This window comes from Balaenoptera physalus (genome assembly GCF_965194825.1).
Source record: "Balaenoptera physalus genome assembly, chromosome: 3".
NCBI lineage: Eukaryota > Metazoa > Chordata > Mammalia > Artiodactyla > Balaenopteridae > Balaenoptera > Balaenoptera physalus.
In genome coordinates, this window is record NC_138890.1 from 138,847,300 (window position 1) to 138,875,007 (window position 27,708).

Below are 27,708 nucleotides of genomic sequence, written 5' to 3' on the forward strand. Positions count from 1 at the left end.
GCCAGGGAGGCATTAGTGGAGGCCCAGTGTGGAGGCAGAACTCCCACTCCATCCAACAGCGAGGAGAAGTCCACTTGCTCAGGTGTCTATGAGGCTGAGTGGGGAACCTGCACTTCCACCCTCACCTGGTAGTAATGAGATGACAGTCCAACATTTTCATCACATTCTCAAGGGCCCCAGGACCCAAAGATGTTTAAACCATAGCAATATCTTCAATGATAAAATCACTCATATTAACCCCTTAAGCTGGCTTAACTTCTTCAAGGAGTTTCTTCTTCTGGTGGATAAACTCGAATAAAGAGGTAATCATTTAAGAAGACGAACATTTTATCATTTAAATTCCTTGTTAAGTATCCTGGTGAGAGAGCGGATATATAGTGGCTGGGTAGCTGGTGAAGAGCCAGTGAGAAAATCCCAATGACAAAGTGGCTGAAAGGATGGAAGAACTTGCTAATGTTGACATGGAAATCATTTGCATTGCAATGCAGCACCTGCCCCAATGCAAGTGTGGAAAATGAGGAAATGACTGAGTTCCATGTCTGAATGTAAGCATGTATGACACAGAAACAGTACATGTCAGGATCTAGGAGGTGAAGGTGACCTGCTCACATGAACAATCCACAGAAATCTTGAGTCAGGCTTTGGATTTCCATAAGGTTTTGACCTAGGCATTTAAGCCAATCATATTTAAAGTTCAAGGAGGGCTTCTCTGGTGGTGCAGTGGTTAAGAATCCGCCTGCCAATGCAGGGGACACGGGTTCGAGCCGTGGTCCGGGAAGATCCCACATGCCGCGGAGCTACTAAGCCTGTGCACCACAACTACTGAGCCTGAGTGCCACAACTACTGAAGCCCTCACTCCTAGAGCCCGTGCTCCGCAACAAGAGAAGCCACCATGATGAGAAGCCCGCTCACCGCAACGAAGAGTAGGCCCTGCTCTCTGCAACTAGAGAAAGCCCACGCGCAGCAACGAAGACCCAACGCAGCCAATAAATAAATAAATAAATAAATAAAATTAATTTTAAGAAAAAGTTCAGCGAGTATGGAGGAAATAAGATATTTGTAAAAATCCTTTCAAAGCAGGTGGGACCACAGAATCTTTGTGCTTCACAGACCCAAGTCATCATGATTTGCTTTTACTCTTCCAGATGCACAAGTAAAATGGCTCAGATGTTGCTTCCAGCAATTGGGGCTATAAGTATTAGTATTCCTAGCAAAGGTTCCAGATTAACATGGTTGTAAAACCACGGCTTCCTGATACCCTGCAGTTTCTTTTCCAATTTCTACATGATTGTAGTCTGTACATGACATTTTTTTGTGGAGTTTTAGGCAATTGGCACATTGCGGCCATCTGGCAGGCAGTGGAGAAGCACACTTTTGACATTATAAGATGATGCATCAGTGATTAAAAACAAACCAAAAGGTGGTTGATGTTTATTGTAATGGAGCAGCACAAACCCTGAGGGGATTAACTAATCCGTATTCACAAAGGCACCTTCAGACTGAAGCACCCACTGTTACTGAAAATCATTTTTAACTAGATGAAATATTTCAGCAACAGTTGCTTTTTGAAACAAAAATAAACAACAGACAAACAAAGAAGGTAGAACTTAAGTAATCATAAAATGCTCGCTTTAGTTTTGCAATAGGTATATCACGGGTAGCAAATTTGTGTGTGTGTTTATGTAATTTCCTTGCTTGTAATTTTTCAGTAATTCTGCAGGATAAATCCAATTCCTTAGTTTGGCCGTGAGGCCCTTTGTAGTCTAAATCTCACCATCTTTTAATTCAATTTCCACAATTCTCAGGCGGTAATCTTATGTCCCACCCATGAAGAAATACTAAGTAGGTCCCTGAGCACTCATATCGTTCTCTTATCTTCTTGTCTTTACTCACGTGGTTTCTGATTCTTGGAAAGCACATTACCTACTGTTGACCTGAAAATTTCGCCTTCGAAATTCCATTTCCCTAAACTCTCAAATACACCAAGAACTTCTTTGTCTTTTGTATTCCTGTGGTATATATCCATTTTATCACCCCTAATGTATATGTTATAATCATCCATATATTTGTTTGTCTCCCTTTATTAATTTATTTGTTCATTTAACAAATATTGAGCAATAAATATGTGTGAGACTCGTTCTATGCATAGGGAATACACATCTGTAGTCAGGGTCTGGAATAGAAAGCACTTTGAGTATTTACAACAGAGGGGATTCAGTGCAGGATATTGGTTACTCGGGTGATGGAGGAGATTAGAATCCAAGCAGGGCATGAGGAAACGGTCCAGAGGTTAATAATATCAGTTAGCGTGCAGTGCAGGAGCTAGCTGGAGCCACGAAGGAGAAACAACTTCTGCTGGAGAGGCCGCCAGAGGAACAAATGGAGGGAGGAATACCCCACCTTCTCCCTTCTCCTGTTTGCCAATCTCCTGTTCCGCTTCCCACTGTCCAAGTCCACCTGGAAGGCGGCTGACGCGGGAGCATGAGAAACGAAGTAGGCTCAGCTCCCCCTGCAACGCAGGGCAGTGGAAGAGCGCAGAATGGATCTGAAGGCCAAGATGCCCAGGACTGGCACAGAGGTAAACAAATAAAAAGACATTTCCCTGTCCTCATGAACATATGAGCATATCATTGTATTTCACCTCTGTATTCCTAACTCCTCACATAGTAACTGCACATGATAGGTGGCCAATTTACATCTTGAATGCCTTAATTGATGAATGAAAAAATAATTCAGAACAAATCATCTTTATGATCCTATGATTCCCTCCACAACTGACCAACAACTTCATGAGAAAATATTGGGTGGCAGCTTTATCTGTTGATACCAGATTTACTTCCCGCGTGGGTATCTGAGATTCTTATTACAGACTGTATTTTCTGTGGTGTTTTGCTCTGGACCTCATAAATCTGATACCATTCCAAGGCTTTAGAGTCCTGAGGATTATCAAGGTTACTGTATTCCAGGAGATGTGAATTGCTGTGACAATTTTTGGGTTTTGTTCTGTTGTATTTTGCAGGACATAGTCTGTAACAACAGCTTTTCTGGCAGATACCGTACTCAGCATTCTGTGAGCGGAGCAATTAGATTTACCTTCAGCAGCCTGGGCAGGGGATAGGGCATTGGAACTGACCTCAAGCACTTCTGGAGCAGACATATCCAGGATTCTACTCAACTTGTTGGCAAAACTCCATAAGTGTTGTGCAAAGCATTTGTATTAGCAGCTGTACTTCTTACTCTATAAAGATCCTCTCAGTGGTGAAGGTCTTTTTCTGGGCCATTATAAATGCCAAAATTAGTTCAAAGGGCATAGATTTCATAAACATTGTGTAGAAAGAGATTTAGTTCAGCAAACACTTTGGCATGTTGAGCCTGTGCTTGGAATTGTGCTGATCAGTGGGTGAGAGAGACAAAATCACAGAGCAGTTAAGCATCTGAGCTCGAGTTGGATGGCCTTGGTTCCACCATTCACTGAAATGTGACCTTGGCCAAATTCTTGTGCCTTTCTGCTTCAGTGTTCCAATATGTAAAAATGCGGATAATAATGGTATCAACCTCAGAGGTTACTGTGAGTATTAAGTGAAGTGAGAACATTGCCTTGTATGTAGTGTTAGTAAACATCATCATCATCACCACTCTTACTAATAAGCACTCTTATTAATACATTCCTGCAGGACTGAGGCATCTTCCCCTTTGTATCCACCTAGTGCCCAGTGGAGAACCTGCAGCACAGTAGCTACTTAGCTTTTTTAGAGATATTAAAATGCAGTGAAATGCCTCAAGTTGCTTCCTCTATCCTATTAGAAAATGCCCTAATTTCAACCCAGATTCATTCAATCGGGGAAAATCTGTACCATATACAGCATCTCAGCCTCTAGGGTGTCTCCTAGCTCTCACTCTCCGTCCACCCTCAGTTTGCATTTCAGGATAACAGGAGCTCAAAAGAAAGAGTGGAGAAGATAAGGGAGAAAACAGAGATAAGAAAGGGAAATTCAAAGTGGGTGGAGCGTGGCCAAAGCAAGACACAGAGCAAGGCCCCCAAGGGGAATAAAATTAACAGAAAACTATACTCTTCTCCTGCTTGTGCATTGTGCACTCTGTTTCCACTCTCATGGGGCCCTCACGAAGGTCCCCTTGCTTAGTAGAGGGCCTGCCTGCTCCTTCCTCCAGGCACTCAAATCTAACCATCTCTTTTGGTCCAAGTATGTGCTCCTCCTGGGGCCCATAGGAGAATTTTCAACACAGAACATAATTCCCTGAGAAGCTTGAGTAGGTATTGCTTAGAGGCCCAAATGTGATCTTGCTGTTTTCACTCATTAATTCATCCTGCACTGGGTAACTTGCTCGTTTATGGCATATTGAGTGTCTTACACTGTAGCAGCCACTGGATTCAGGTGCACAGGACAGATGTATAAGTCTAGGGCTTTAGCGTCAGAAGACACAGAGAGACATCAGTTTAAATGAATAATTATGTTAGTGAGCGAACTTTAAACAAAAGTATATACGGGTGCCTTCCTCACACCCTATCTTTCTCATTCTCTTCTCTTCATGCTCAGTTAACTAGTCAATTCAGTTTGCCTATTCAGTAATTTTTTATTGAGTACTTGCTATATGCTGAACGTTTCAGAAATTTGAAGTATAAATAATATTTTCTTTCTCCCTGGGTCTTTACAAAATATTAGGGAGACAAAAAAACCTTAAGAAGCCCCTCTTAACATACATTACAGTCTGGAAAGAGTTCATGGAGGAGGTGGAGCTTAGCTTGAGCCTACAGGTAGTGGATTGGAGATTGGTTGGTACCTGGAAGTCAGAAGAAGAGAAACTTCTAAGCAAAGGGAGAAAGTTGGGGCCCTCAGGAGAGTGGACAGGCTCACGGTGCGTTGAAGGGACACGGGAAAAAACTAATGGCTGAACTCAGGGTGTTGGGAGGGGGAGGTAGTGGGACATAAGGTTGGATTGATGGGAGAGGTCAAATTATGCAGGACCTAGAAATCCCAGGAAAAAAAACAGTCTAATTAATTAGGGTATGTAGTACATACTCTGCCCAAGACCCCATTCTCCACTTTGTGGGAAAACAAAGGGCTAATGAATGAATTACAGGTTTTCTTTGGCAAATTGAACACACTAGATAGTTCTGTTGTGAAGAGAAGTTGATATCTTGTAGCCTGGACTTAATATTTAACTTCTTGCCATGGCCATCTTTATCAAATGTCAGTCCCCACTGCTGCCTTTAAACCTGTTCACTTTGATATCTCTGTTGTTGTGAGATCTCTTTGTGGCTGCATAGAACATCGTGGTTACCTGGATTCCTAAATTGTGCTCACGTTGCTGCCTTTTGTCTGCAAGTCCTAAGAGGATGACAGCTTGTCAACAATGTCACAACCCAATATGGGCCAACCTTTCACCTTCTCACCTTCCAGAATGAGGCTTTTGAAAATATGTCAACACATATGCATTGGAGTGTGATTGTGGAGATAGAGTGTGGGTAAAAGTGCAGTTTCAGTCACGCTGAGGAAAATGCTTATTTACGTGGATAAATATGAAAAATAGCAGATGAATAGAAACATACATTTTTTTGACTTGAGTAGCTACACAACCTGAAAGAAATAATAGCAGCAGAGCTACAGAGAAAAACCCAGTGAGTTACTAAGCATTTAAACAAAAGTTGAATTTTGTTTATAAAAAGTAGCATGAGAAATGTGTGGGATAGAGTCAGGATTAATATGATTTCTCTAGCTAGAGGGCTGAGAAACAAATTTCTCTTGGAATTCTTCTTGGTTTCAGAAGGCTCCCACATTATGCCAGAGACCTCCTTGCCTTCCCACTTTCCCTGTCGTTTTTCACCTGGGCTCCTTTCCTTTGTTGGCTGCGTAAGGAATGAAAGGCCTCATGCCCACCTCCTCACCCCACATTAATTAACAAAACAAAACAAAACAAAACACATGGCTAATCTTTCCAGGTTTTCTGAGGGCTTTCCCAATTGTGTAAAAGGACTTTAGCTTATTAAAACCCCCCTTTTCAACACTCTTTTTTTTTGTTTGTTTGGCCTACAGAAAAAAAAAGCAGTCCCCTAAATACTCAAAGGAATGAAGCAACCTCATCTAATATGTCAAAGGAGATTTTTTGTGTCCTGTGAGTTTCCTGGGAATTTGATACCGAGGGCGAAACAGGAGGTTTATGGCTAAGGAGGAGGGGAGGCACCAGTGGAAACTGGAGTCCACACAGCTCTAAGGAAGAGACTCTTCAGGGTTTACTCCGCTTCTCGTTTCCTTCCTGTAGCCAACAACTACACTCATCCTGACCAGGCCTGGCCAGGCTTTGACATGAGCCCAGGAAATGCCTTTGGTGCGCTTAGGACCTGCCCTGCTGGCACCTTCCCCCACCCCCGCCCCTCCTCTTTCCCCAGCCACCCCACTGCCTGCTGGTCCTCCGCACTCTGTGGCCCCTCATCAGCCCCCTCCTGTCGCCCGGACGGTGCGGCTGGAATCCTCACTCTACCATTTGATGTGAGAAACAGGTTGTGAGAAAAACATATCAAGGTAGCTATATTTGCAAGGCAAATTAGGAAATATAGAGAACAACCGGATCCCAACTTGAGGTTCAACTATTTTCTCTTTTCCCAGAGGGGTTTTCTAATTGCTATTTGTGAACAGTCGCCATTTTGTTATAGTGAATTAGCAAAACAAGATTTAGATATATGATTTTCCCTCAGTTTATAATTTGGTACCATTGGGGTAGAAGGGCAGAAATCACTGAAGGGAGTGTCTATAGCATACAGTAACACTGCTTTGCCTGCAGTATTCTCACATTATAGTTCTTAATTTATTCATCCAAAAATATTTGCTGCTCACTTACTCAGGGTGGTGGAGGATACCAAAAAACAAATATAAACAGGTTTTTATTTGGAGGCGGTTCCGTTCTAGTGGAAGAAAGGAGACAAGCCTGGTGCTGTTACCTACAGCAGAATGTGATGGAAGCCACGAGAAATGTTCAAGTTAATGGCTATGAAATTGTACGGAAGAAAGAGATTGTATCTGGTGATGGACTTCGGGGAGGAGATAGGATTTCTTCTGATATTTTTAAGAAAAGAGGATTAAGGCCAGCTGATCTGACAGTGGGAATGGGTAGAATGATTTGGATCAAAGAGAAACAGTGTGAGGAAGAACATAGAATTAGCAATGTCCAAGGTTTAGTGGATTCAGGGATTAGTGGGGAAACTGGTTTGACAGAAAATAAGTCATGTGTAGTGATTTTATGATAAATAAAGACGGAAACTCTTTGGTTTCTTCATGGAGGGCTTGAATGCTGTGCTAGGATGTGTGGTTTATACAGTAATGAGAAACCACAGGATCGTTGAACAGGATAGTACCCTGACAAAGAGGTCTTCAAGGCTCAGTGAGAGGTTTCCTTCCATGTACCCACCTATCACATCATGCAGCATCCTGGATTGTAACTACCTCTGTATATACTCTCTTAAAGACTGTAGACACTTTTAAGGCAGGAACTACTTCTTGAAAGTGAAAGATGGGCATCTGGAGAACACCTGTCACAGAGTCTGGTACATACCATGGGCTAAAAAAAAAAAAAAAAAAGTGTTTTGAAGAGATAAATGAAAATATTAGGGTTGACAAATACTGTAGTAGTCCAGGGAAGGCAGAGATTTTCTGGATGGAGACTTGACAGTTCTTGGAGACTGAGTGGATGCAGTGGGGAAGAGAGATGGTTTTTAACCTGGTGAGTTTGAGAACGAAGGTAGTCTTGAACAGAAATAAGGCTGTCAGTGAGCCCTCAGCACTGCTATTTCAATGGGAAATGTGCTGGTGCACACTTCCAAACCCTTATCCTTAGAATTATGCAAGCTGAAATAGCATTCCCAATCCCTGAAAACAGATGTCAGTCAGACATTACAAAAGAAAAATCAGTATCTTTATGATAGTTCATGTTTGCTTATACGTATTTTTTAGAATTTTTGTATACTAAAAAATGAATCATGCATTTGTTGATGCTTTTTGAATGTCTATATGCAGCTTAATATTTTGCCTTAGGTCCAGTGTATGGTTTCCGAACGGAAACCAGCAGCTTCTGGGAAGAACAACCGTCAGAAGTAAATGCGGTCTGAAATGCACTAGGTAGTTACTAGCAAGTGTGCAAAGGAACCGTGTCTACATTTGAGTACAATTTCTACACAGATATTTTTCAGCGATTAGAATGCAGGAAAGGGCAGAAATGTCAAACACACCTGAAGTCTTTTTACTTGTTAAGTTTCTTGTTAAAGAATCACTGAGGTGCATGATTTCTATACGTACTGACTCTTTCACTCTGAAGAGTCTCTTTCACTCTGAACAAATTAAGGAAACTTAAAGAGGATGGAAAGTGGTGGATCTCTTATTCATTGAATTGTTATATTACATATGGCAATAATTGTTATACTATTTATGGTAATAAATGATGACTCTGCCCTGTTACTTCCTCCAAATCATCCTGGTTGGGTAGCAGAAGTGGAGAAGGTATGAAAGAGGTGGAGAGAGACTGTGGTCACCTTCAGTCCAAAGTGGTTGTACCTACTCTTCATCACTTTTTTCAGTAATACTAATAAAAATTTAAATATTATTTAATTTCATGGTTTTAAAAAATTAAACACTTAAATGTTTAACAGTTTAAATTTATGAAATTAAGCACATTAGCAAAGAAAGATTATTGGTGGTGGTAGGTAGAGTGTAATTTGAGGAATGCAATTTTTTATACAAAAAAACCCAGAAGTAGTGGTAACTATAAGTCAGTTCCCCAAAACCACAAAGTATTGCAGGAATTTGGAGCAGGGAGACATCATTTATGGCTGAGTGATCCAGAAAGTATTCATGTACTTGAGGGTATGAGAATTATGGCCTTGAGTTATAGATAGATTTACAATAGGCAGGAATGCAAGGAAAAAGATTCCAAATAATAAATTGCAGAAAGCTATGCTGTTCCACGGCTGCTGCAGATTAGAACTAGAAAACTGGTTATGCTCTAAGCCTATAACTATTAAGAAATATGTATCCCTCATGTATATGTACGGCCGAGTCGCTTTGCTGTGCACCTGAAACTATCACAACATTATTAATCAGCTATACTCCAATATAAAATAAAAAGTAAAAAAAAAAAAAAAAGAAGAAGAAATATGTATCCCAGAAGTTAACCAGGAAACACATAAAGATCATAATGTTCCCAATTACACAGCTGCAAAAATTAAGTTAGATGTCACAGAGTAGTGAGTATATATAATAAAATTCAGGTTCCTTGCAATTTATACCAAGTTAGAAGAATGTAGTTGCTTTGGAAAGAACCTTATTTCCTCACTGACATAATTATAGATGTACTTAATTCCATCACTGATTTATTTTTATTGGTAATGAATATTAGTACTTTAGCCTAAAATATCTCTCTTCCTTGTATGTCAAGTAGTTAACGACCTGTAAATTAACTCTTAAATATGCTAAGGAAGCTCATTATTTAAAGTAATTATTTAGCAAAGCAATGATACTTTGGTTTTGCAAATTACTGACATTAAATTATAAATTTGTAGGTATCCAGTTTTATGGTTCATTCTGGGCTCTCAAAATGACCTAACAATCCAGGTATTGCTTGCTCCAAAGTTAAGATAAATAATGGGAAGCTGAAAATACATAATTCAAGGGTGACAGAGAAAATGTTACCCACATCTAGGGATTCCTCCATTTTCTGCAGGTGATAGAGCTGGAGCCCAGGGTGATGATGATGACGTTAGCTTTGGCTTGTTATATTCCCCCTGCTGGGTAGTTGTTTAGATTTATGAATACATTATGTGCCAATTATAAGACATATTTTTGGCTTTAATGTCACTTTATTTGAAGACCATTTTCATCAGATGGACATTTAAAATTTACTTTTTTTGTGTGCCTACTTAGTGTCAAACACTAAGTACTGGAAACAATCTGTGCCTGGTGGCATGGAGGAGTGTGACCAGGAGAAAGAAGCAGGCAAATCAATACACCTTTTCACTGTGTGCTGAGACAGATGAGTGATGGTCAGATGCTCTGAGAAGACTTAGAAGAAACATCTGGTCCAGACTGAGAGTACAAGAGGAGGTTTTGAAAGAAGTGAAAACAGGTTGAGGGCCAAGAGGAGTAAAAATTGGAGACTGGGAGTGGGGCTGTCTTAGGCAGAGAGAAAAAGCCTGTGAGAGGAGATGAGTAGCAACCGGCTGTCCTCTGGACTGCAAATCATTCAGGGTGGTTCCAAAGCTAAGTGTAAGGATCATTGTGGTGGTGGTGAACAACGAGGCTGGAGACGGAAGAGGGAAACAGGGGCCTGAAGTTTTTATTTTATTGAGTAATAAATTGGAAGACATTGAAGGATTTTAAGTAAGGGGTTTATAAAATGAGATTTGCATTTTAGGAAGATCACATTAGCTTCAGTATTATGTAAGGGGGTCAAGACAGTTGTGATATTAATGGATAAACAACAAGGTCCTACTGTATAGCACAGGGAACTATATTCAATATCCTGTAATAAACCATAATGGAAAAGATTATGAAAAAGAATATATATTATTAACTGAATCACTTGATGTACAGCAGAAATTAACACATTGTAAATCAACTATACTTCAATAAAATTTAAAAAAAAATCTAGTAGCTTATTTAGTGGGGACCAAAATGTAGGAGGGTCTGCTGTGTGCTGAGTTAACCCTTTAGTTGCTGCATCTGGGCATGTGGGACTGAGGCAGTGTCTCTTCACTAACATACAGAACTAACATTCAGAATCTTAACAGTCATAAGGCTGTACTCATATGTTCTAGCTGAATGTCTGTTTTGGGGAGAGGGTCCCGGATTCAGTTAAGGAGAATCACGGGAAGATATTGATATAACCCACATAAAAGTTAACAAAAGAAGTCACAGGAGACATCAAGAAAATTGAACGCACTCAAGACACTCACACAGAGGAATTAAAATGACCTGGCTATTGATTGGTGGGGATTGAATGACAAGGAGGCACTAGGGGATGACTTGCCTCCTGGCTTGAGTAAACAGGTGGATGGTGTTCATTGGTTTTTTGAGAGGAGTGCAAGAGGAGAGTCAAATGGTGGGGGGTTGGGGGCACTGGTTAGAGTTGATTTGAGGTATCCTAGGAGCACCGAGGAAGAGATGCTTGTGTGGCAGTATTTGATCATACAAATTTGAAGCTCAGGGGAGAGATAGGAATAACAGCTGCAGGTTTAGGAGTCATCAAACTACAGGTGGGATCTGGAGCCATGGTGGACAGTGTCTTCCAAGCAGAAGAGCAAGATGCCACCATCCTGGGTGATGAGTCTTCAGTGTCGCCCAGACTACAGCGCATCAAACACACACACACACACACACACACACACACACACACACACACACACACACAAGTTGACAATATGATGGATCTGGGAAATGATAAGTCACATCACAACAGACATGAAACTAAACTACTACAACCATTCTCTTGCAGATCTCAGTACTGAGCAAGCCTGCTTTACAGGAGGAGGGTGAAGTGTGTTCACAAATGTCCCCTTAGGGTCCAGAACATCCCTCCTCTACCTTTCCCCTTCACTTGGCTAAATGTGTGCTTTTAGGCTTCTTGGTGTAGAGACAGCATTGTCAGGCCATCGTCTTCAGGTCGTCCTCTCTTTCCTGAATACTAAAAGGAATAGGAGAATTTTAATTGATCTCCAATACAAAGTCCAGGGGGAAATTCTCGATTTATATCAAGTTATCTCTAACACACAAATTGGGTCTCTTGTTTCCTAATTTACTGCTTTTTCCGAAATCCTCTCCATCTCTTCTATCCACTCTTTCTCAGTTCCTCCTCTCCAGGCCTTTGTACCTGTCAGAATTACTAAAACCAATTTCTAACGTCTCTTGCTTTCTGCCTCCTCTGAAATCCTTCTGAATACAGCTGTCAGCATGCTTCCAAAACTCCACTTTCATGATGTCACTCACCCAAGGGCTGACAACGATTTTTCCACTGTAGTCAAGTGCAGACTTCTTTCCTTCCAGATTCTCCAGAATAAAACCACACCCAGCGTGTGCAATGGTATTTAATGACTCCTTGATAGAACTCTTCAAGGCAACCAGACTAACTCTTCCCTGACTCTTCCCAGACTCTTCCCATCAGTCTGCTGTAATTCTTACACTCGTTACCCATTTTGCCAAGCTAGGATCTCAACAGTGATAAATACGGTTTATTAGAAAGAGCACAAAGATGAGATTCAGAAACACTGACCCTAGGTTTGGAGCCTAGAGATCCCTTTGGCAAGGTGTTTAACTTCTCCTCTGCAAGAGATAAAGATATCTGCTAACACATTCCACAGTTATGTGGATGGGAGAATGAGACAATCTGTGTGAAAGTGCTGTCTAAATTATCAAGAGCTCATAAAGCAAATCCTATCTAATTAAAAATTTCTCTTATCTGAAACTCAAGAATACCCGGTTTTTAAACTATTGATATGTATATATATTTGGTATCTTTGAAAATTTCAGTCTTCTTAGATACAAGTTACAAATCACTATTATTTGAAATAATTTTAAAAAGGGACCCGGAAGTTAGGAGCAGAAATAGAGGCCAAATACTCAGCAAATTCTCAACATTGGCTTTGCAAAAAAGCAGGCTGTGTAACTTTTAAGTTAACCTGGAATGTAGAACTATACTCTTGACAGTTATATTCCTATGAGGAGAAATATCATTCCCCATGAGAGGGAATGACAGCTCCACAAGTCTGTAAGATTGAGCCATGAAGTCAAAAAGATAATTATCAAAAATTTCGTTGAGGAATCAAAAAATAAAAACTCAAAAAAGTTAAGTGCTTTCTAATATACGTATTATCTACAACAAAGCAAAAGCAGATATACAAGCAAATACAAGCAAATCATTGTAACTTTGTTGCAAAAAGATTATGAAAAGTGCTGAATAAGTAAATGGAAATACTAGTAAGACACTACTCATTAACACTAATTTAAGGCTTAAATGCCTTTTTAATAAAGGATTAAAGAATCAAAATGTCATTTGGATTGCAGTTTTTGTTTCAACAAATATAAAAGTATGAGTTTGTAGGTTCACTCAAGATTCTTTCATCTGTAAGCCTACTTTCCATCCTATCTTTGTTTTAAAGAGCTTGTCCTCAGACTGGGGACAGTCTATTAAGTGTTCTGCTAATGCCCAAGGATCTCACATGGTATTTCCCCCATTGCTATGATGTAGATGATCTGTTCCTTCCCTAAGAAGTGTTGTTGGTCTTTCCCATTCAGCATCACTGGCCTTGTGCTATTCATGAATTATTTATTTCCAAACGTGTGTGTTTTCCTTTCCCAAATAGATTGAAGGCTCCTTAAGGTCAACACAAAATCTAATACTCTCTATTCCTTATACTGAATGTCAAGATGCATATTAGACTCTAACAAGTATTTCTAGAGTAACTGAAATCAAGTCTAAAAACCAGAAGTTTGTTATCGATGGTTTTGCAGCTATAAATGTAACATGGGTAAAATATTTTATTTATTACAAGAATATAAATTTAGCTCCTCATAAATATTTACTATTAAAGTGTTTAGAGAACCATATTTACTTATGGACTAATATCTTATTCAGTAATGAAATGTATTTTATAAAGTGGTGCTTTAACAATTATTTTCCAATTACTAACCAAGTCAGAAATGCTTAGAAAATTCAAGACAGTTCATTTGAAATGCTCCAGTTGATATTATGCCAAAGTGTTTATAAATAGAGCATATATATAAAATGTACAAAAATCTTTTGTTTCAATCCTGTATTTCTTGACAGAACTTGAAATTAAAATGACCAATTAAATCTACTGCAACTACTTGGGGAATACTGGCAAGAAGAGTTTTTTCTTTTATTCCCTCTTATTTTAAAAGTATTTTTCAGTGAAAAGGGCAGCATCATTTTTAGAGTTTATTGAGAACTTCAAATATCTAGTCCCCAGAAGCAAGATTCATCATGAGGAGTATCTAAGGCCTAACCGAGTTTTCAAAATAGTGCCCACATATACCGTACTTGTTGAACAAATTCAGATTTATTGAAAGTAAACATTTACATCGGCTACAATGTTAGAACTATTACAAAGCTGGATAAAAGAGGCTTAAGTAGCAATAGAAAGCAAGTGCAGTAAAAAGTGAATAGAGAAAATATTTGGCCTTAGTGATCTTCTGGCAGTATTTACATTATGTACATATTGTTAAATATTTATAATAACTCTAAGGCACCAAAGGCTAAAGAGCAGGTTGCAATACTATTTTGTGCACAAAAGTCAAGAAATTTATTGTCAAGAAGGCTGTAGAATTAAAGAAACATAGGCATATCTTAATGTTTACATAAAGGAGTGGCTGCGTTTTTAAAAATCTCAAATGACACATTAAATATCGGGCAGATTGAAGAAATTATTTTTAGAACATTAAATTATGTTGACTATGTAAATAAGCACTATTTTTTACTGACTTGCTGGTAAATGTGTAATGTAATCTATTCTTCAACACAGCTTCTTCACACTCATGGATATGATATGTTTTGTCTAAAAACTACTTGAAATTCCTTTGAACTACAAAAACTTATCCTAATATATCAGAGTGTATACAAAATTCCCAAGAAAAATTTACTGGGTAATAATATACATCAAATTTATATATAATCTGACAAAAATTTAGCAGGCATTCAAGAATATTTGAATATTCAGTCTGCCATTCTGGCACAGCAGTTGGGTATTTTAATCCTTTAATTGTTGAGGGTGGGCAATTCTTTGTGGCTTCAGGTGAAAGGACATAAAATTGGCCCACGTAGAAAACCAATCCTAAAGGGAACTAATTATTTTCAAATTTTGCCACTTGAAACCCCTTCACTTAACTCATTGGGTGAGAACTATGTTATCATCACTGGTGACTGAAATATCCATATCACTGTATTGTCAAGAGGTAATTGACAACATAGATCTAGCATGGTCTTCACTGTCATATTATTTGATGAGTTCTATTTGTAAAATTTTATTTGATCCTTATACTGGAAACCCAAACTTATCTTGACAAACAGTCTATTATTCGTCTTGAGGTAGTGTAATGAAGAATTCAGCAGGACAATAGAATAACATCATAATATTTTTAAAATGTGCTTCAAGTGCCACCATGAAATCCATATATTTAGATGGTAGACAGTCCAAGGTTGAATGGCCCTTCATGATGTATTAAATCACTATCTGATGAAGTCATCCAGACTTTAACAAGGATGATGAGGTCTTCCTTAGAACTTTCTGAAACCCCATGCCCTAAGGCAAGTTATGGTATTATGGTACAAAGTACTGATAAAATTCTTTCAGTGATAATAAAGATTCATAGACTTACATATTAAAAGTTTCCTTTCTTTTAGCTAAGGGGAGAATAATTGAGGGATTTCTTCTCTAAACTCTTAAATTTTTCAATGAGAAATATTCATAGCATTAACAATAGCTTGAGTAGGTTTCTTATATCACACAGTATTTGAGAGTGAATTTAAGGATGTGGCACTCTTATATTTAAATTTTAAATTTAGAAACCACCTTCAAATCCAACATTTGACTGAGATTTGCTGAGCAACAAAATAAAAATCATTTTAACATAACGCAATCTAAGGCACCAAAGTACCTTACCATAATGTATTCTACAGCGCTAGGTTATATGTATATTATTACTTTTTCTCTTCTCGAATGTTCATTTTCTTCTCTTTTTAAATACAGTGGACAATGAAAGAGACAAATTATTCATAGTGAAATGTTTACAAAATCAGTAATGCAGGAAAAAAAGTAGAACTAATAAATTAAGGCTCTTCTTCTCCCACTTGAAGAATGAAAATAAATGATTGCCTTTGCTCAGTGGGTTAATATTAAGTAGTAATGACTACATAATTAGTATAACTATTACAAAGAATCAGTGAACAGACTTCGAATGATTATAGAAGTACAATACAATATCACATGTTTGGAATTATCAAATAAGTCAAACGATAATATCTTAATGAGGTAACTGAATCAAGGCATGATGATAATGTTTAAACTTCTAAATTTTAATGACCTGCTTGGATTCTGAAAGCATGATATTCATCTACTAATGGGTATTGAAATTAGATTCTTTAGAAATAAACATCAGTTTACTATAGTATTCCCAATATCAAAAGTCCAATGAGAAGACTGGCTTTATTTTTAGAATACAGGCTTAAAAAGTTTTGACAATTTTTCAAAACAAACTAAAATCTGTCATTCTGCATTGCAAAAGCATTCAATTATCATGAGAAGACATCTTACTATCATAAAAGATGTCTATTATCTGTAATATTTAGTGGACATTAAAACTATCAGTTACTTTCCTTGCTCTGATAAATGAATCTACTTTTATTCTTGAGTTGACAGTAGAAGTTTGTATTATAATGTTTTGTCTCCCCTAAATAGTCTCCCTTGAGTCCTCCAAGCTACCCTTCCAGTTCAGATTCTAATACTATACTCCTTACATGTCACTCAACTGTTGAGTAAATCCTTAGTGGATCAGTGGTTTTTAAATTATGCTTGGAGGCACTTTAAAGAGTTTTTGGAGGTGCCTCCGTGGTCCTAGGGGCCAAACACATGGGGTTTCAAGATTTCAATTTCCAAATCCTACTATTACATCCTCATATTTATGTCATATATACATGAATGCCCCACAAAATTAATTTGAAAATATAATTTTGTTGCTTTAAAATATTTTTAAAACACAGTAAAGGGATTTGGGAGACTTGGGAGTCTTGGCAGAAAGAAGCAAGGAGTCCTCTTGTCCCATGTAAAGTCTTCAAATATTTGGTCACAGAACTGAATAAGATACTGTATCTTGGCCCTACCACACCAATATTATCCCTCAGTCTGGCCTTGAGTTCAGAGGCACAAGTCAAAACAGATCAATGTTTTAGGTGGATCCTACCACAATGATTAATATCCCTTCAAGTCTATTTTTGCAGAAATAAGTGGCATATCAATTATTTACAATATAAGAAAACAAACAATTAGTAAATGCTTCCTAGATAGCAATCCTTAACAATGTGTATGACCTTTGTTCTCACCTTTTATACCAAAGGGAACAAGCACAGAATTTATATTACACTTGCAAATGAGTATACATTTTTATTTTTTCTTTCTAAATAAATTAGAGTCAGATATGAGCCTTGATTCAGGGTTTGAATAGAGTGGCAGACTTGCTAATTAAACTGCTCTCATGAATGGCCTTATTCCAAAAACATCATGTAGGAAAAGAAACACTGTCAATTAAAACTTGTAATGAATAAGAACTTAGGTCCCAAAGAAATAGTAATGATTTTGATGCGCACATGACTCTTGAAAAGAGAATGCTGAGAGCTGGTGTTATTGTTCTCTATATAAACTTATTCATGTTCTTTTAATATAAAAGAAACTTCAAAGTTTGTCTTCTTTCTCAATATGAAAAAAAAATAAGCAGAGGTATTAGATGAAAAATATAAAAATGCTGGTGTGGTACAAATAAATGTAAAAAACGTTCCACAGTAGGAAATAAAAATATATATACTGTTGTTTTAAATTCTGAGGCCTTTCTTTTAAACATATTGTCATTTGAATAAAGATGTTCCCCAAATTATAATATTATAAAGAGTTAAATTTTAACTGAAGGGAAAATTCTTTAAACAAATAGAAAACTTGTTTGCAAATATTTTCAGTGAATGAGCAGTGGTGAATTTGGCTCATATCTTGGTCTGTGTCCAGAGAGAATATTATTTTCTTACTGAACATTATTTTCTTTCCATTGAATGAGAACAGAATTGTGGAGCTGTGCCATCTCTGTTGTTAAAATACATGTATGTGTACATACACACATATATGCACGATCATACATTTTGATGCATGAATCTATAGATATGTATATTACATACTTTTGGGCAACACACTGTATCTAAGACCTAATTGTTTTTGTATATGGAAAAGTAACAGATTAGGAAACATCCCTCCCCAAAACATTCGAATGTTCATACCGCTAATTATATAGCACATCAGAATGTGCAAACATTACACTTATTGCAAAGTATCTTATAGATTTAGACGCCATTATAAAATGCTTTCAGTTCTATTTTTGTACCCTAAGATGTCGGTATATAATACCAAATTTCCAATTAAAGAGTTTAATATAAAAATATCAGCACGAAACTGTTTTTTCAATCTGTTTATTGTGTGAGGAACCCAAACTTCAGTTTAAGTGCTGTTGTAATTTTATTACTAGATTCCATAACCCTACAATTGATAAATTTTATACCATTTTAGGTATTTAATGAGAAACTTAGAAATACTAAGAAAAAAATCAGTATTCAAAGGGTTAATTTTGTTTATAATAACAATAAATTATTTTATCATCGTCTTCAGTTCAAAATCCAGCTTTGAACCCGAGGAAGGCTTTCAAATCATGTTAATTAAATGGTGGTCCTTTAACCAGTAGCAGTTTGATTACCAATTACTCGAAGGATCTCTTTGTGAATGCCTCCTTCTTGTGTGTTAATATTTGTGTCTCCCACTTGGCCATCTTCGTAGCTAAAACACAAGACACAGAAACATAAAACATTCGAAAAGAAGAAACATTCAAAAACATCCCCAAAGCATTTAAGACAGCTCAGAAATGCTGTCTGGTACCTAAAGTACAGCCCAAGGGAATCAAGAGCAAGAGACAGTTGCTTCTCAGTTGTGTTTAATAATGTGCTCACATTACTGAACACATGATTATTCTATGTCATGCCCTGATTTGACCCTTCCTTTTTAATTTTAACTTTTTAACCCCACATAAAGCATTGCCTGAGATGCGGGAAGCACCCCAGTGTCTTTGGCTCTGCAAACATTTTTCACAGCAGTTGTTACAAGAAGCCTGCTGAGAAAGAACATACTGACTTCAGTTTTATGTTCCTTGGGTTCTGGACTTCTTAACTCCACTCCTACTTCAATCATTTCTTTATTTTCGGATCAGTGACACTCTCAGAAAAATCACTTCACTTTCCACCATTGCTCCTTTGCCATTCCTGCCTTCTAATTATTATTCTGTTGTAATCAGTGCTGCATGTTTTTTTATCACTGGTTGCTCTATTTAGTCCGACTACAACAATATTCTTATTTATTCTGGTACTACACACAAGAATGCCAGTCTGCTAAGTTTAGCTAAGCAACAGAAGTGAAAATATAACATTAAAGGACAGCAATTACTAAGTCCTTTAGAAAGAAGTAATTACATTTTAGATGATAATTCATTTCCTCAAATAAACTTACTTGGGCAATAAGAATTTCCCAAGAATGAATTTTTAAACTGCCATGATAATATTCAGAGTAGAATAGGTGATGAATTAATTTTACTTCATAAAAATGACTTCAAGACAGAAGCTTTAGAGAAGTGGTAATTACTTCAAAATAGATAACCAGGGGTGTAAGCATAGTGTCTCAAAGATTAATGTGTGCCACTGTCTTTTCCTCACCATGCTTAAATTCTCCTGAAATAGCACAATACAGAAAAATGAAATAGATGACATATAACAATGAGAACTCAGGTCCTCACATAATCAACTGCTTAAAAACCTAGTGACAGTTGCATCTATATCGAGTTTAAACTCCTAAGAAATGGCCCAAGGTTGCCTACTTGGTTAATTTTTACCGTGAGAATACACACACACATACGTATACATAAGGCACTCAATGGTGAAACATTATTGTAAAAAAAAGAATGGGATATGTGGTACAAAGCCTAGTTGTAATTATTTTCTCAGGAGTTCAAACAATAAGTGCTCTGTTACAAACTAGAGAATGTGTAAAGTGAAATGCCTTAGACCTAGATCTAATCGGGTGTTTTGTAGCAAACTGTGTAAAGATATATTTTATTGGGCAAGTAAAATATGTTAGCCTGGTTTTTGTATAAATCCAGGCTACTCACTGGACCAAGGGTAAGCTAAGCCATCCATAATTCTGAGTCAAGGCTGGGGAAGCAACCTGGCTTGCAGGCTCAGCCCAAATGAGGTAACGGTGTTTTATCAAACCAACTGGCCTAGCTCCTCTAGGATACAGATTATGGAAAACAAAAGAGACTGACATAAAGAGAATGAACCAGACACAAAGGAAACCATAGTGCTTTGAGAGAAGTGGGAAGAGTGGCAGGTCTTAGAACTGCTTTGGTTCTTGATGGCTTCCCAATTTCTGATAGCAGCCCACCATGTATCTTGATTAAGGTTTGCCTGTAATACATTAAAACTTCTCATTTTTTCCTCAACCCACTGCAATCATTCTTCAGATCCTACTACTCTACTGAAAAGTACTGACAATGGTTGCCCATGGCCTCCTAGCTGATAAATTCAGGAGATTGTATCTACTATGTCTGCAGCATGTGATACAGCTGACTGCTCTTTTTCTTAAAGCTATATCATCTCTTCCCTCCCTAGTTGGCCCTTTGATTATTAATTCTCAGTCTCTTTCATTGCATTCTCTTCCCTGGCCTCCCATTTCAATGCTGGTTTTATCCACAATTCCCTCCTCAGTGTTCCCTCTTTTTATGATATGCAAACTCACTTTACTTTAGTCTGTCCCATTGTTGTAACTATCACCTACATGTTGATTCCTAAAACTGTATCTCCAGTCCTTACATCTTTCCCTAACTATAAATTTCCTACAGAAATCACAGAGGTGGTATATTCAAAGCTGAACTTAACTTCTTAATTCAAAACTGACTGCTCTTTTCTACTCTGTCAGGATCTCAATTTGAAGTACCATCATCTACCCACCCTACCAACAAGAAAACTTCAGTCATTCTTGGTTATTCCACGTGCCCAAATCCAATACATCATCAAGTTACGTTGCTTCCATTTCCCTAGTTATTCCCACTTGCATCTTCTCTCCATCTAATACCATCACCTTCGTTTAGGCATTCATTATCATTCATCTAAACGGGTGATTTTCAAGTGGCAGGTTGTGTACAGTTAGCAGGCTTTGAAATTAGGTGGTCCAGGCTAGCATTTTCCAATGAAATTAGAATAAAGTAGGACAGAGAGTATTGACTGCACCACACAAAGTAAGATTGTTCTTTCCCAAGTCACAAGGTCAAATTCATTTCTTTCTGTAGTGAGAAACGCTGACCTAGACTATTGTAATAACATTATAACTGATCTTTCTATCTCTACACTTATCCCCCCATCCCTCCTACAAGACTATTCTCTGCCCTGCTAGAGTGATGCAAATGGCCTTCGCTTCACTTGCAGAACAAGATCCAATGTCACTGGCATGGCACACCTGGCTCCTTCATTAATCCAAACCTAAACTTCTTCTCTAGTCATGACCCATCACTCCTCCCTCACTCTATTTCCCAGTCAAATGGAAGGGTTTGCTATATCCAAGTAGTACACATTCATTGACACTTAAAAAGCATTTGAAGTTAATGGAGAGGAAATGAGACTCACATTCTTAAAATAAACTATAATAATTTATAGAAAGAACATAGGAGGAGGAGAGAATACAGAGCAAGAGTGAGAGATTGAGATTGAAAGTATTAAGAAAAATGCTTATTTTTCCATTGTCTATGAAGCCCGCAAGGAAACACAACAGCTGCGGGCTGAAGGATAAAATCAGTCAAAGGCATTCAGGTGTCTTAAATTATGAAGCATCTATAATAATAAAGGTAAAACCAACTACCATCTGAATTGGTCAACCAGCAGGGCTTAGATAAATGAATTACTAGTGGCATTAAGACATTTATTACAATATAGCATACAGACTATTTTGCAGCTATTTATTAGTATTGCAGACAAACACTAAGTTGTTAATATAACACTGAAGTTCACTTACGTCCAGACAGCAACAAAATTTAAAAAAAGAAATACAGCAAGAATGATATCAATAGGGAAATGATACACTTGACTGGGGTTTTCCACAGAAGGAAAAATGAAACCATCTAAAAGAAGACAAAAATTACTTATGTTCCTAGGAGTATAAAAAGATTACTAAAATTTTAATAAATAATAAACCAATTTGCTTTAAAAGTTATGAGAGGAAATAAGACAATAGATGGATATTGGCTATCTGGAACTCTCTTGGGTATGTTAGGAAATTTCATGGACAAAAACTTAAATGTATTGACAACCTTTATTTTCAAACTGATTATAGCAGCTCTGTGACAGTTTTAAGATTGGTTCACATACATTTGTTTTCTGACTCCCTAAATCTGGAAGCCAGAAATGATAGCACTGTTTTTCATTAGTCACAGAGAAGAGAAATTCACTGTGAACTGAATGATATCCAGAACTTCTCCAAAGTTCTTGTAAGAAATCTGATACTGTAGTGTACTGTCTGCTTCATAGCCCATGTATAAATCTCTCTATTAAGTTAGAACATTCAGTCTTTTGTCATTGCTTTCATTCAATATGTATTAAGGGTTTCTGCACAAGATGTAAGATTCCCAAACACGGACAGAATTTGCATTTTACTAGGGGAGATAATAGAGTTATGCAAATAACTGGAGGACAAGGCAGCCTGGGTGATACAAAGAAAGGGCAAGCAGAACTGAGAGTAGACAGATATCCTGTCTGAGTGGGACGCCGGGAGAGGCCCCACGGAAAAGACCATACAGTTAAGCCTGGAAAGATTGGCTAAAGGCTGAGCTGGTGAGAAAGCCAACCATTCCTACTGACTGAGCAAAGGCACATTCGTGGGGAAAAGAATTCCAAGTTTTTTTCAAGAAACAGCTTGGATAATAATTTTATTCAATCAGTGGTTTGTATGGGTAACTGAAGTCAAGTCAGATGGGCACTATATTGCAGAACGCCATGTTTTTATTTGTTAATAACTATCAGCCTGTATGAGCAAGGAATAATCAAACTCTCCTTTTGGAAAAACAATGTGGTATAAATTGTATGATCTTATTAACGATAGTTAACTCTAAGTGGGAATATGATGGGTGATTGTCTCTCTTTTTGCTTACCTCTGATTTCAGTTTCTGTACATTGAACAGGTATCACTGGTGTAATGATGGTAATGTTTAAAAAATCTGGCATTTTAAAAAACAGATTAGGAACAATGAAGAAATTAGAAGCATGGAAAATAACTAGTAACCTTTTGGTGTACTCTAGGGGAGAGAACGATACACACAGAAACAAAGGTGTTTATAGAAGAAAACTGTGAAAAGATATAATTGGGAACTGATGACTAGTGAGCAAGGAAAAAAAAATCGAAAACTACAGCAATAATGGGCTCCACTTTGTACATATGATTTTAAGGTATTAGTGGACTTTGGGGGACAAAATATCCAGCAAGCAGTTATAAAATGGGCATTTCATTCATTCTTACGTATCTGCCAAGCACTATGCTAGGTACGCAAACACAAATAAGCTGGATAGTCCCTGACCTCAAGAGGTATACAGAGTAATGAAGAAGACAATACATAAAAAAGAACAATCCAGTAATAAACACATGCCCAGGGTATTACATAGTAACAAAAGGGAGCAGCACAAAGGCATCAAGGGAAGTTTCTGGGAGGAGGGAAGACATACATTAAGATTTAAAAGAGGAGTGGGAATTAGATAAACAATACGAGGGAAGAAAATGGAAGAGAGAATCCAAGATTAATGGACAAAGGCAACAGCAAGAGCATGGAGTGTGGAAATCCCAGTACACAGCTCAGGTTGTGCAGCATAACATCCTGGGGTGAGAAACAGCGGGCAATGAAAAATGGCGGGCCATGCAGCTGGAGATTGGATCTCCTCCACCTTCAACGCAGTGGTATTGAAGGAAGAACAAAGCACCAAGGAATCAGTTGGTTCCCTTTGTAAAGGAGACTGGACTTCATCTTATAAGTAGTAAGCAGCTATCAAAGACTTTTAAGCAGGGGAGTGATGTGGCAGTTTCAATCTTGGAAAGAGATCTGGGTTAGAGACAGAGAAATTGGATTCATTATAGACTTGGGATAAAGCAAAGCTCCCAGATCCTATCAGCTTGATGTCACACAGTTTATGTCACTGAGCCATGACTGAATGTCCTATCTTTTAACTTCATAAATAAGCTGTCTCCTTGCTATGTTCCCATTCAAACCCTGTGTATCTTTTGCAAAATCATGATGCAAAGTATCTCTTATTTCATGTAACAGCCATGATACAATTATTTTATAAATTTTTCTTGTAGCTACCTTTTTAGATATATTTCAAACTTTGACCTAAAATTAAAACAATACATATTCCAAAATATTTTCCTTTTTGCCTTCTTCTGTTCATTCATTAAAAATTTGCTGACAAGCAGCTGTACATCAGGTACGGTGCAAGGTGATGCAGGGCACGAGGACAGTAAAAAAACAAGAGTAGGAGTCTGCCTTTTAGGAGTTCACAGTCTTGTGGAAGAGTCAGATACAATGAATAAACTGAATTTTAAATTGAAGTTCTGCACTGAGTTGTAGGAATACCAGGAAGAGAGATTAATTTTGATTAGGAGCTTCATAGAAGAGGTGGTATTTGAGCTAGACCTTAAAAGATAGAATAGACTTTAGATAGGAATTCCTGAAATTTATTTAGCACCGACATCTGCTTGACTCAAGAACCTGAAAATACCCCGCATCACTTTTCTGCAGATAGTCTTGTTTTACTTGGTCCTTCCTGCTCCTAAATTTCTGAACTTCTTGAAATATTTTGAGAAATATATACCTTAAATCGACGTTAGAGAAAATATGGAAACGATTCATTTGCAGATCTGCCTGCTCTAAATCAAAGAACCACTAAAGCATTAAACATGTAGGTTGTAACACCAGATAAGCAAGATACAAAAACCTGGCAGTTCTTAACCTTTCCTTGGTCCCAAACAGTTGAGGGAGAAGACACACTCCTATCTCTATGAGTTTTCACTATGGCAGTGGTGGGGGCAGTGTAGCATGGGGTGCCCATGGCACTAGATACACCTAATCTGTTAACCTGCCAAATCATCAATTACCTTCCCTTGGATTTTATTATTTATTCCTATTTATGGAAAATACCAATACTAAGTTTTCCTCTCTAGCTTTAAAATCCCCATTTCATAACATTTTGGTTGTATATGACTACAGCACCATATGTCTATGTGGTTTTCACACCCCCTGTGAAACTTCTGGCCCTTTTTAAAATAGCTGCCGTATTTCTACATATTGACCTTAATGTCTTTGTACACATGTGTCTCAAGGTCAGCAACGAAATCAAGCTCTAGCAACAATTCCTAGACTCTCAGAACCATCTGGAATCTGTTCTTAACATCTGAATTATTACCTTTTGCCTGAAGCACTTATATTTGATTAAGTTTATTCATTTTTGGAGTTTTCCAACAAATTTTTTTCAAACTTCTTATTCTCTTATTTTTTCCTAACAGATATCTTCCTTTAAATTTTACTTTTAATTTTTTCTGATACCCTGTTCTAAAGTTTCCCCCATTTTTCTCTCATTCTCTGTTATTGTTTCCTTGTTGGGAAGAATGTGATTAGGATATTATATGACTGTTTTATTTATTTATTTAATTTTATACATTTTATTATCTCTACTCTGGAAATCAGATTAGCATAGAATTTATATAATTTTTAATATTTTCAGTTAGTAACAGATAAAAAGGAGGCCTCACCAATTTATATCCTAGTCATCAGGCAAAGCATCTAACTTTAGAGATCACATAATGTGTTAAAAAAAAGAAAGGATGAAATAAGAATAGAAATTGAGTTTCTGTCTGATTATGGTATATTTGTGATAACTCACTTCTTTCTCCTCAATTTATTCTTTTCCTAGATAGTGCCATTCACCAGGGAGGCACATCACTAGCAGAACTCTGTGATTACATCTTTTATAAAGAAGGAAAACTGATGGTTGTAATTAGAATGTACATTAGTGAATGGATTCTCCTTTTCATGTGTTTTGAATCTTATCAATTTTCCTTAATTAGTTCCTTCTCTCCTTAGGGAGCAGGAAAAAATGATGAAGTCTCATTTGTGTTTATGAAGGAATGAAAATCACTACCTTAATAGAATTTTTTCCTTTGCATTATTTGGAAAGTGTCTGAGTGTACTGAAGGCTTTTTCTTCTCTTTTCTTCAGATGGTCTTTCCTCACTTTTTTCTTATGAAATATAGAAATCCTTCTCTCCAGTCAACACACACATACCCAGACATATACCTCCACTGATTTAGTTTACATATAATTTATGTAAAACTGCAAAGAAATAATACTAGAAATGTTTACTGCCTACTTCCATATCTAATGTTATTTAGCTCAACAACTATGAATTTTAGCAAAACGCTAAAAGGAGCAGATTAACTGATTAACGACAAGCTAAGGAAAGGCCTCTGGAGTTACTTTTCCATGAAAATCTCCAGCTCACACAATGAAATAACTTTGTGATTGGAGGTGTTTTTTGGAAGGCTGACCTTCTAACAATGGATAAGAGTCAAGATGAGCAAGAAAGAAGAGGGGAAATGATATTCAATGAGTGCCTTTCAGTGGAGACCTGCACTGTGCTATACCTTAATCTGAATCATAACCTTAAAAAGCAGACAGCTATCCTGGGAGCCTCCAGAGCTATGGTTGTACACTTCTCTACCTTGCCTTCTGCCCCAGGAGGGCGACTTCTATGGACTTGGTAAATATGCTCCCTTGCCCTCTAGTTTCTGGTAGAGTTTGGCCAATGGGGAGGGCAAGGTCAAGGTTTTGCTTGGTTCCAGCCCCACAAGGTCACCTTGGGCTGCCTACGTCCCTGAACTGAAGGCCATGACTCCTGTCAAAGCTGATGAACTAGAAATGGCTCTCCTACCAGGTTCTGATAACTGCTTCTTATTCTTATCATTTTGGACCTGAGGATGTATAATAGCTCTGGTGCTACTAGATCCAGGTTACTGTACTAGACCTATGATTCCCCTATAATCACACTTTTGTAAGTGATCTAACTGTGAATGACAGAAATTATCACGTTTCTTAAGGGCCAGTGGTTTCCTGTTGGGATTCTCACTGATACCGGTATATTGTTCTACTGTATCTATTGATGATGTTATATTGCGTCTACTGAGGAAGCTTAGAGAGGTTATGCAGCTTGGCTAATGTCACCTCACTAATAACTGGTGAGCCTAGACACAAACTGTCTGATCAAAAGCAGCAGGGTTCTTTTTACTATACTCATTGCTGTCTTGCCACTAAGAATGAAATCTATAGGTATGTATATGTCTCATACTATGTAATCTATATATTAATATGTATCATAAACACAAAAGATAGATAAATACATAATATATAAATCTGGATCATAAGAAAGTCACACTTTTCAGACCAACCAAAAGAAAACCAGGCAGTTCATAAAATTTTCATTGTGAACCGTCAGTCAATAAGCTCATAGACCAAATGCTGCAGATGTAGCACGCTCCAGCTATGCTATATATTGAAGTAATCATGATACAGTCATTTTGACATGGCTTATAAAACAAGTCAGTGCATTTTTCCAGCTTCCTTTTAGAAAGCTACATAAACGTACAAAACAGATATACTCAACTCTTCCTTGAGGTCCTTTCTGTGACAGGACCGTGGATGAAGAAGGCTCAGGCATGGGAAAAAGTTGAGAGTTAAGCAAGGTGGATAAAAATCAGACAGATCTACTGCACTCATTTACTTAGGGAAGAAAAATACCACTCTTGTATT

General features: G+C 37.5%; 1 protein-coding gene and 1 long non-coding RNA gene across 5 annotated transcripts in view; one reads left to right on the plus strand and one right to left on the minus strand.

Annotated features, from left to right (window-relative positions):
* LOC309657937 overlaps positions 1–27,708 on the plus strand; it is a 1,158,638-nt gene that overhangs the window by 571,340 nt on the left and 559,590 nt on the right. The window lies entirely within an intron of this gene.
* Positions 14,060–27,708, minus strand: part of PARP8 (poly(ADP-ribose) polymerase family member 8) — a 188,920-nt gene continuing 175,271 nt past the window's right edge. For 3 of the 4 annotated variants that reach the window (XM_082455877.1, XM_082455875.1, XM_082455876.1), the window contains one exon: positions 14,060–18,602. In XM_082455877.1, coding sequence (XP_082312003.1) covers positions 18,500–18,602 — 103 coding nt within the window. In that variant the 3' untranslated portion in view covers positions 14,060–18,499. The remainder of the gene's footprint in view (positions 18,603–27,708) is intronic. The other variant, XR_014261954.1, reaches the window with a different exon arrangement.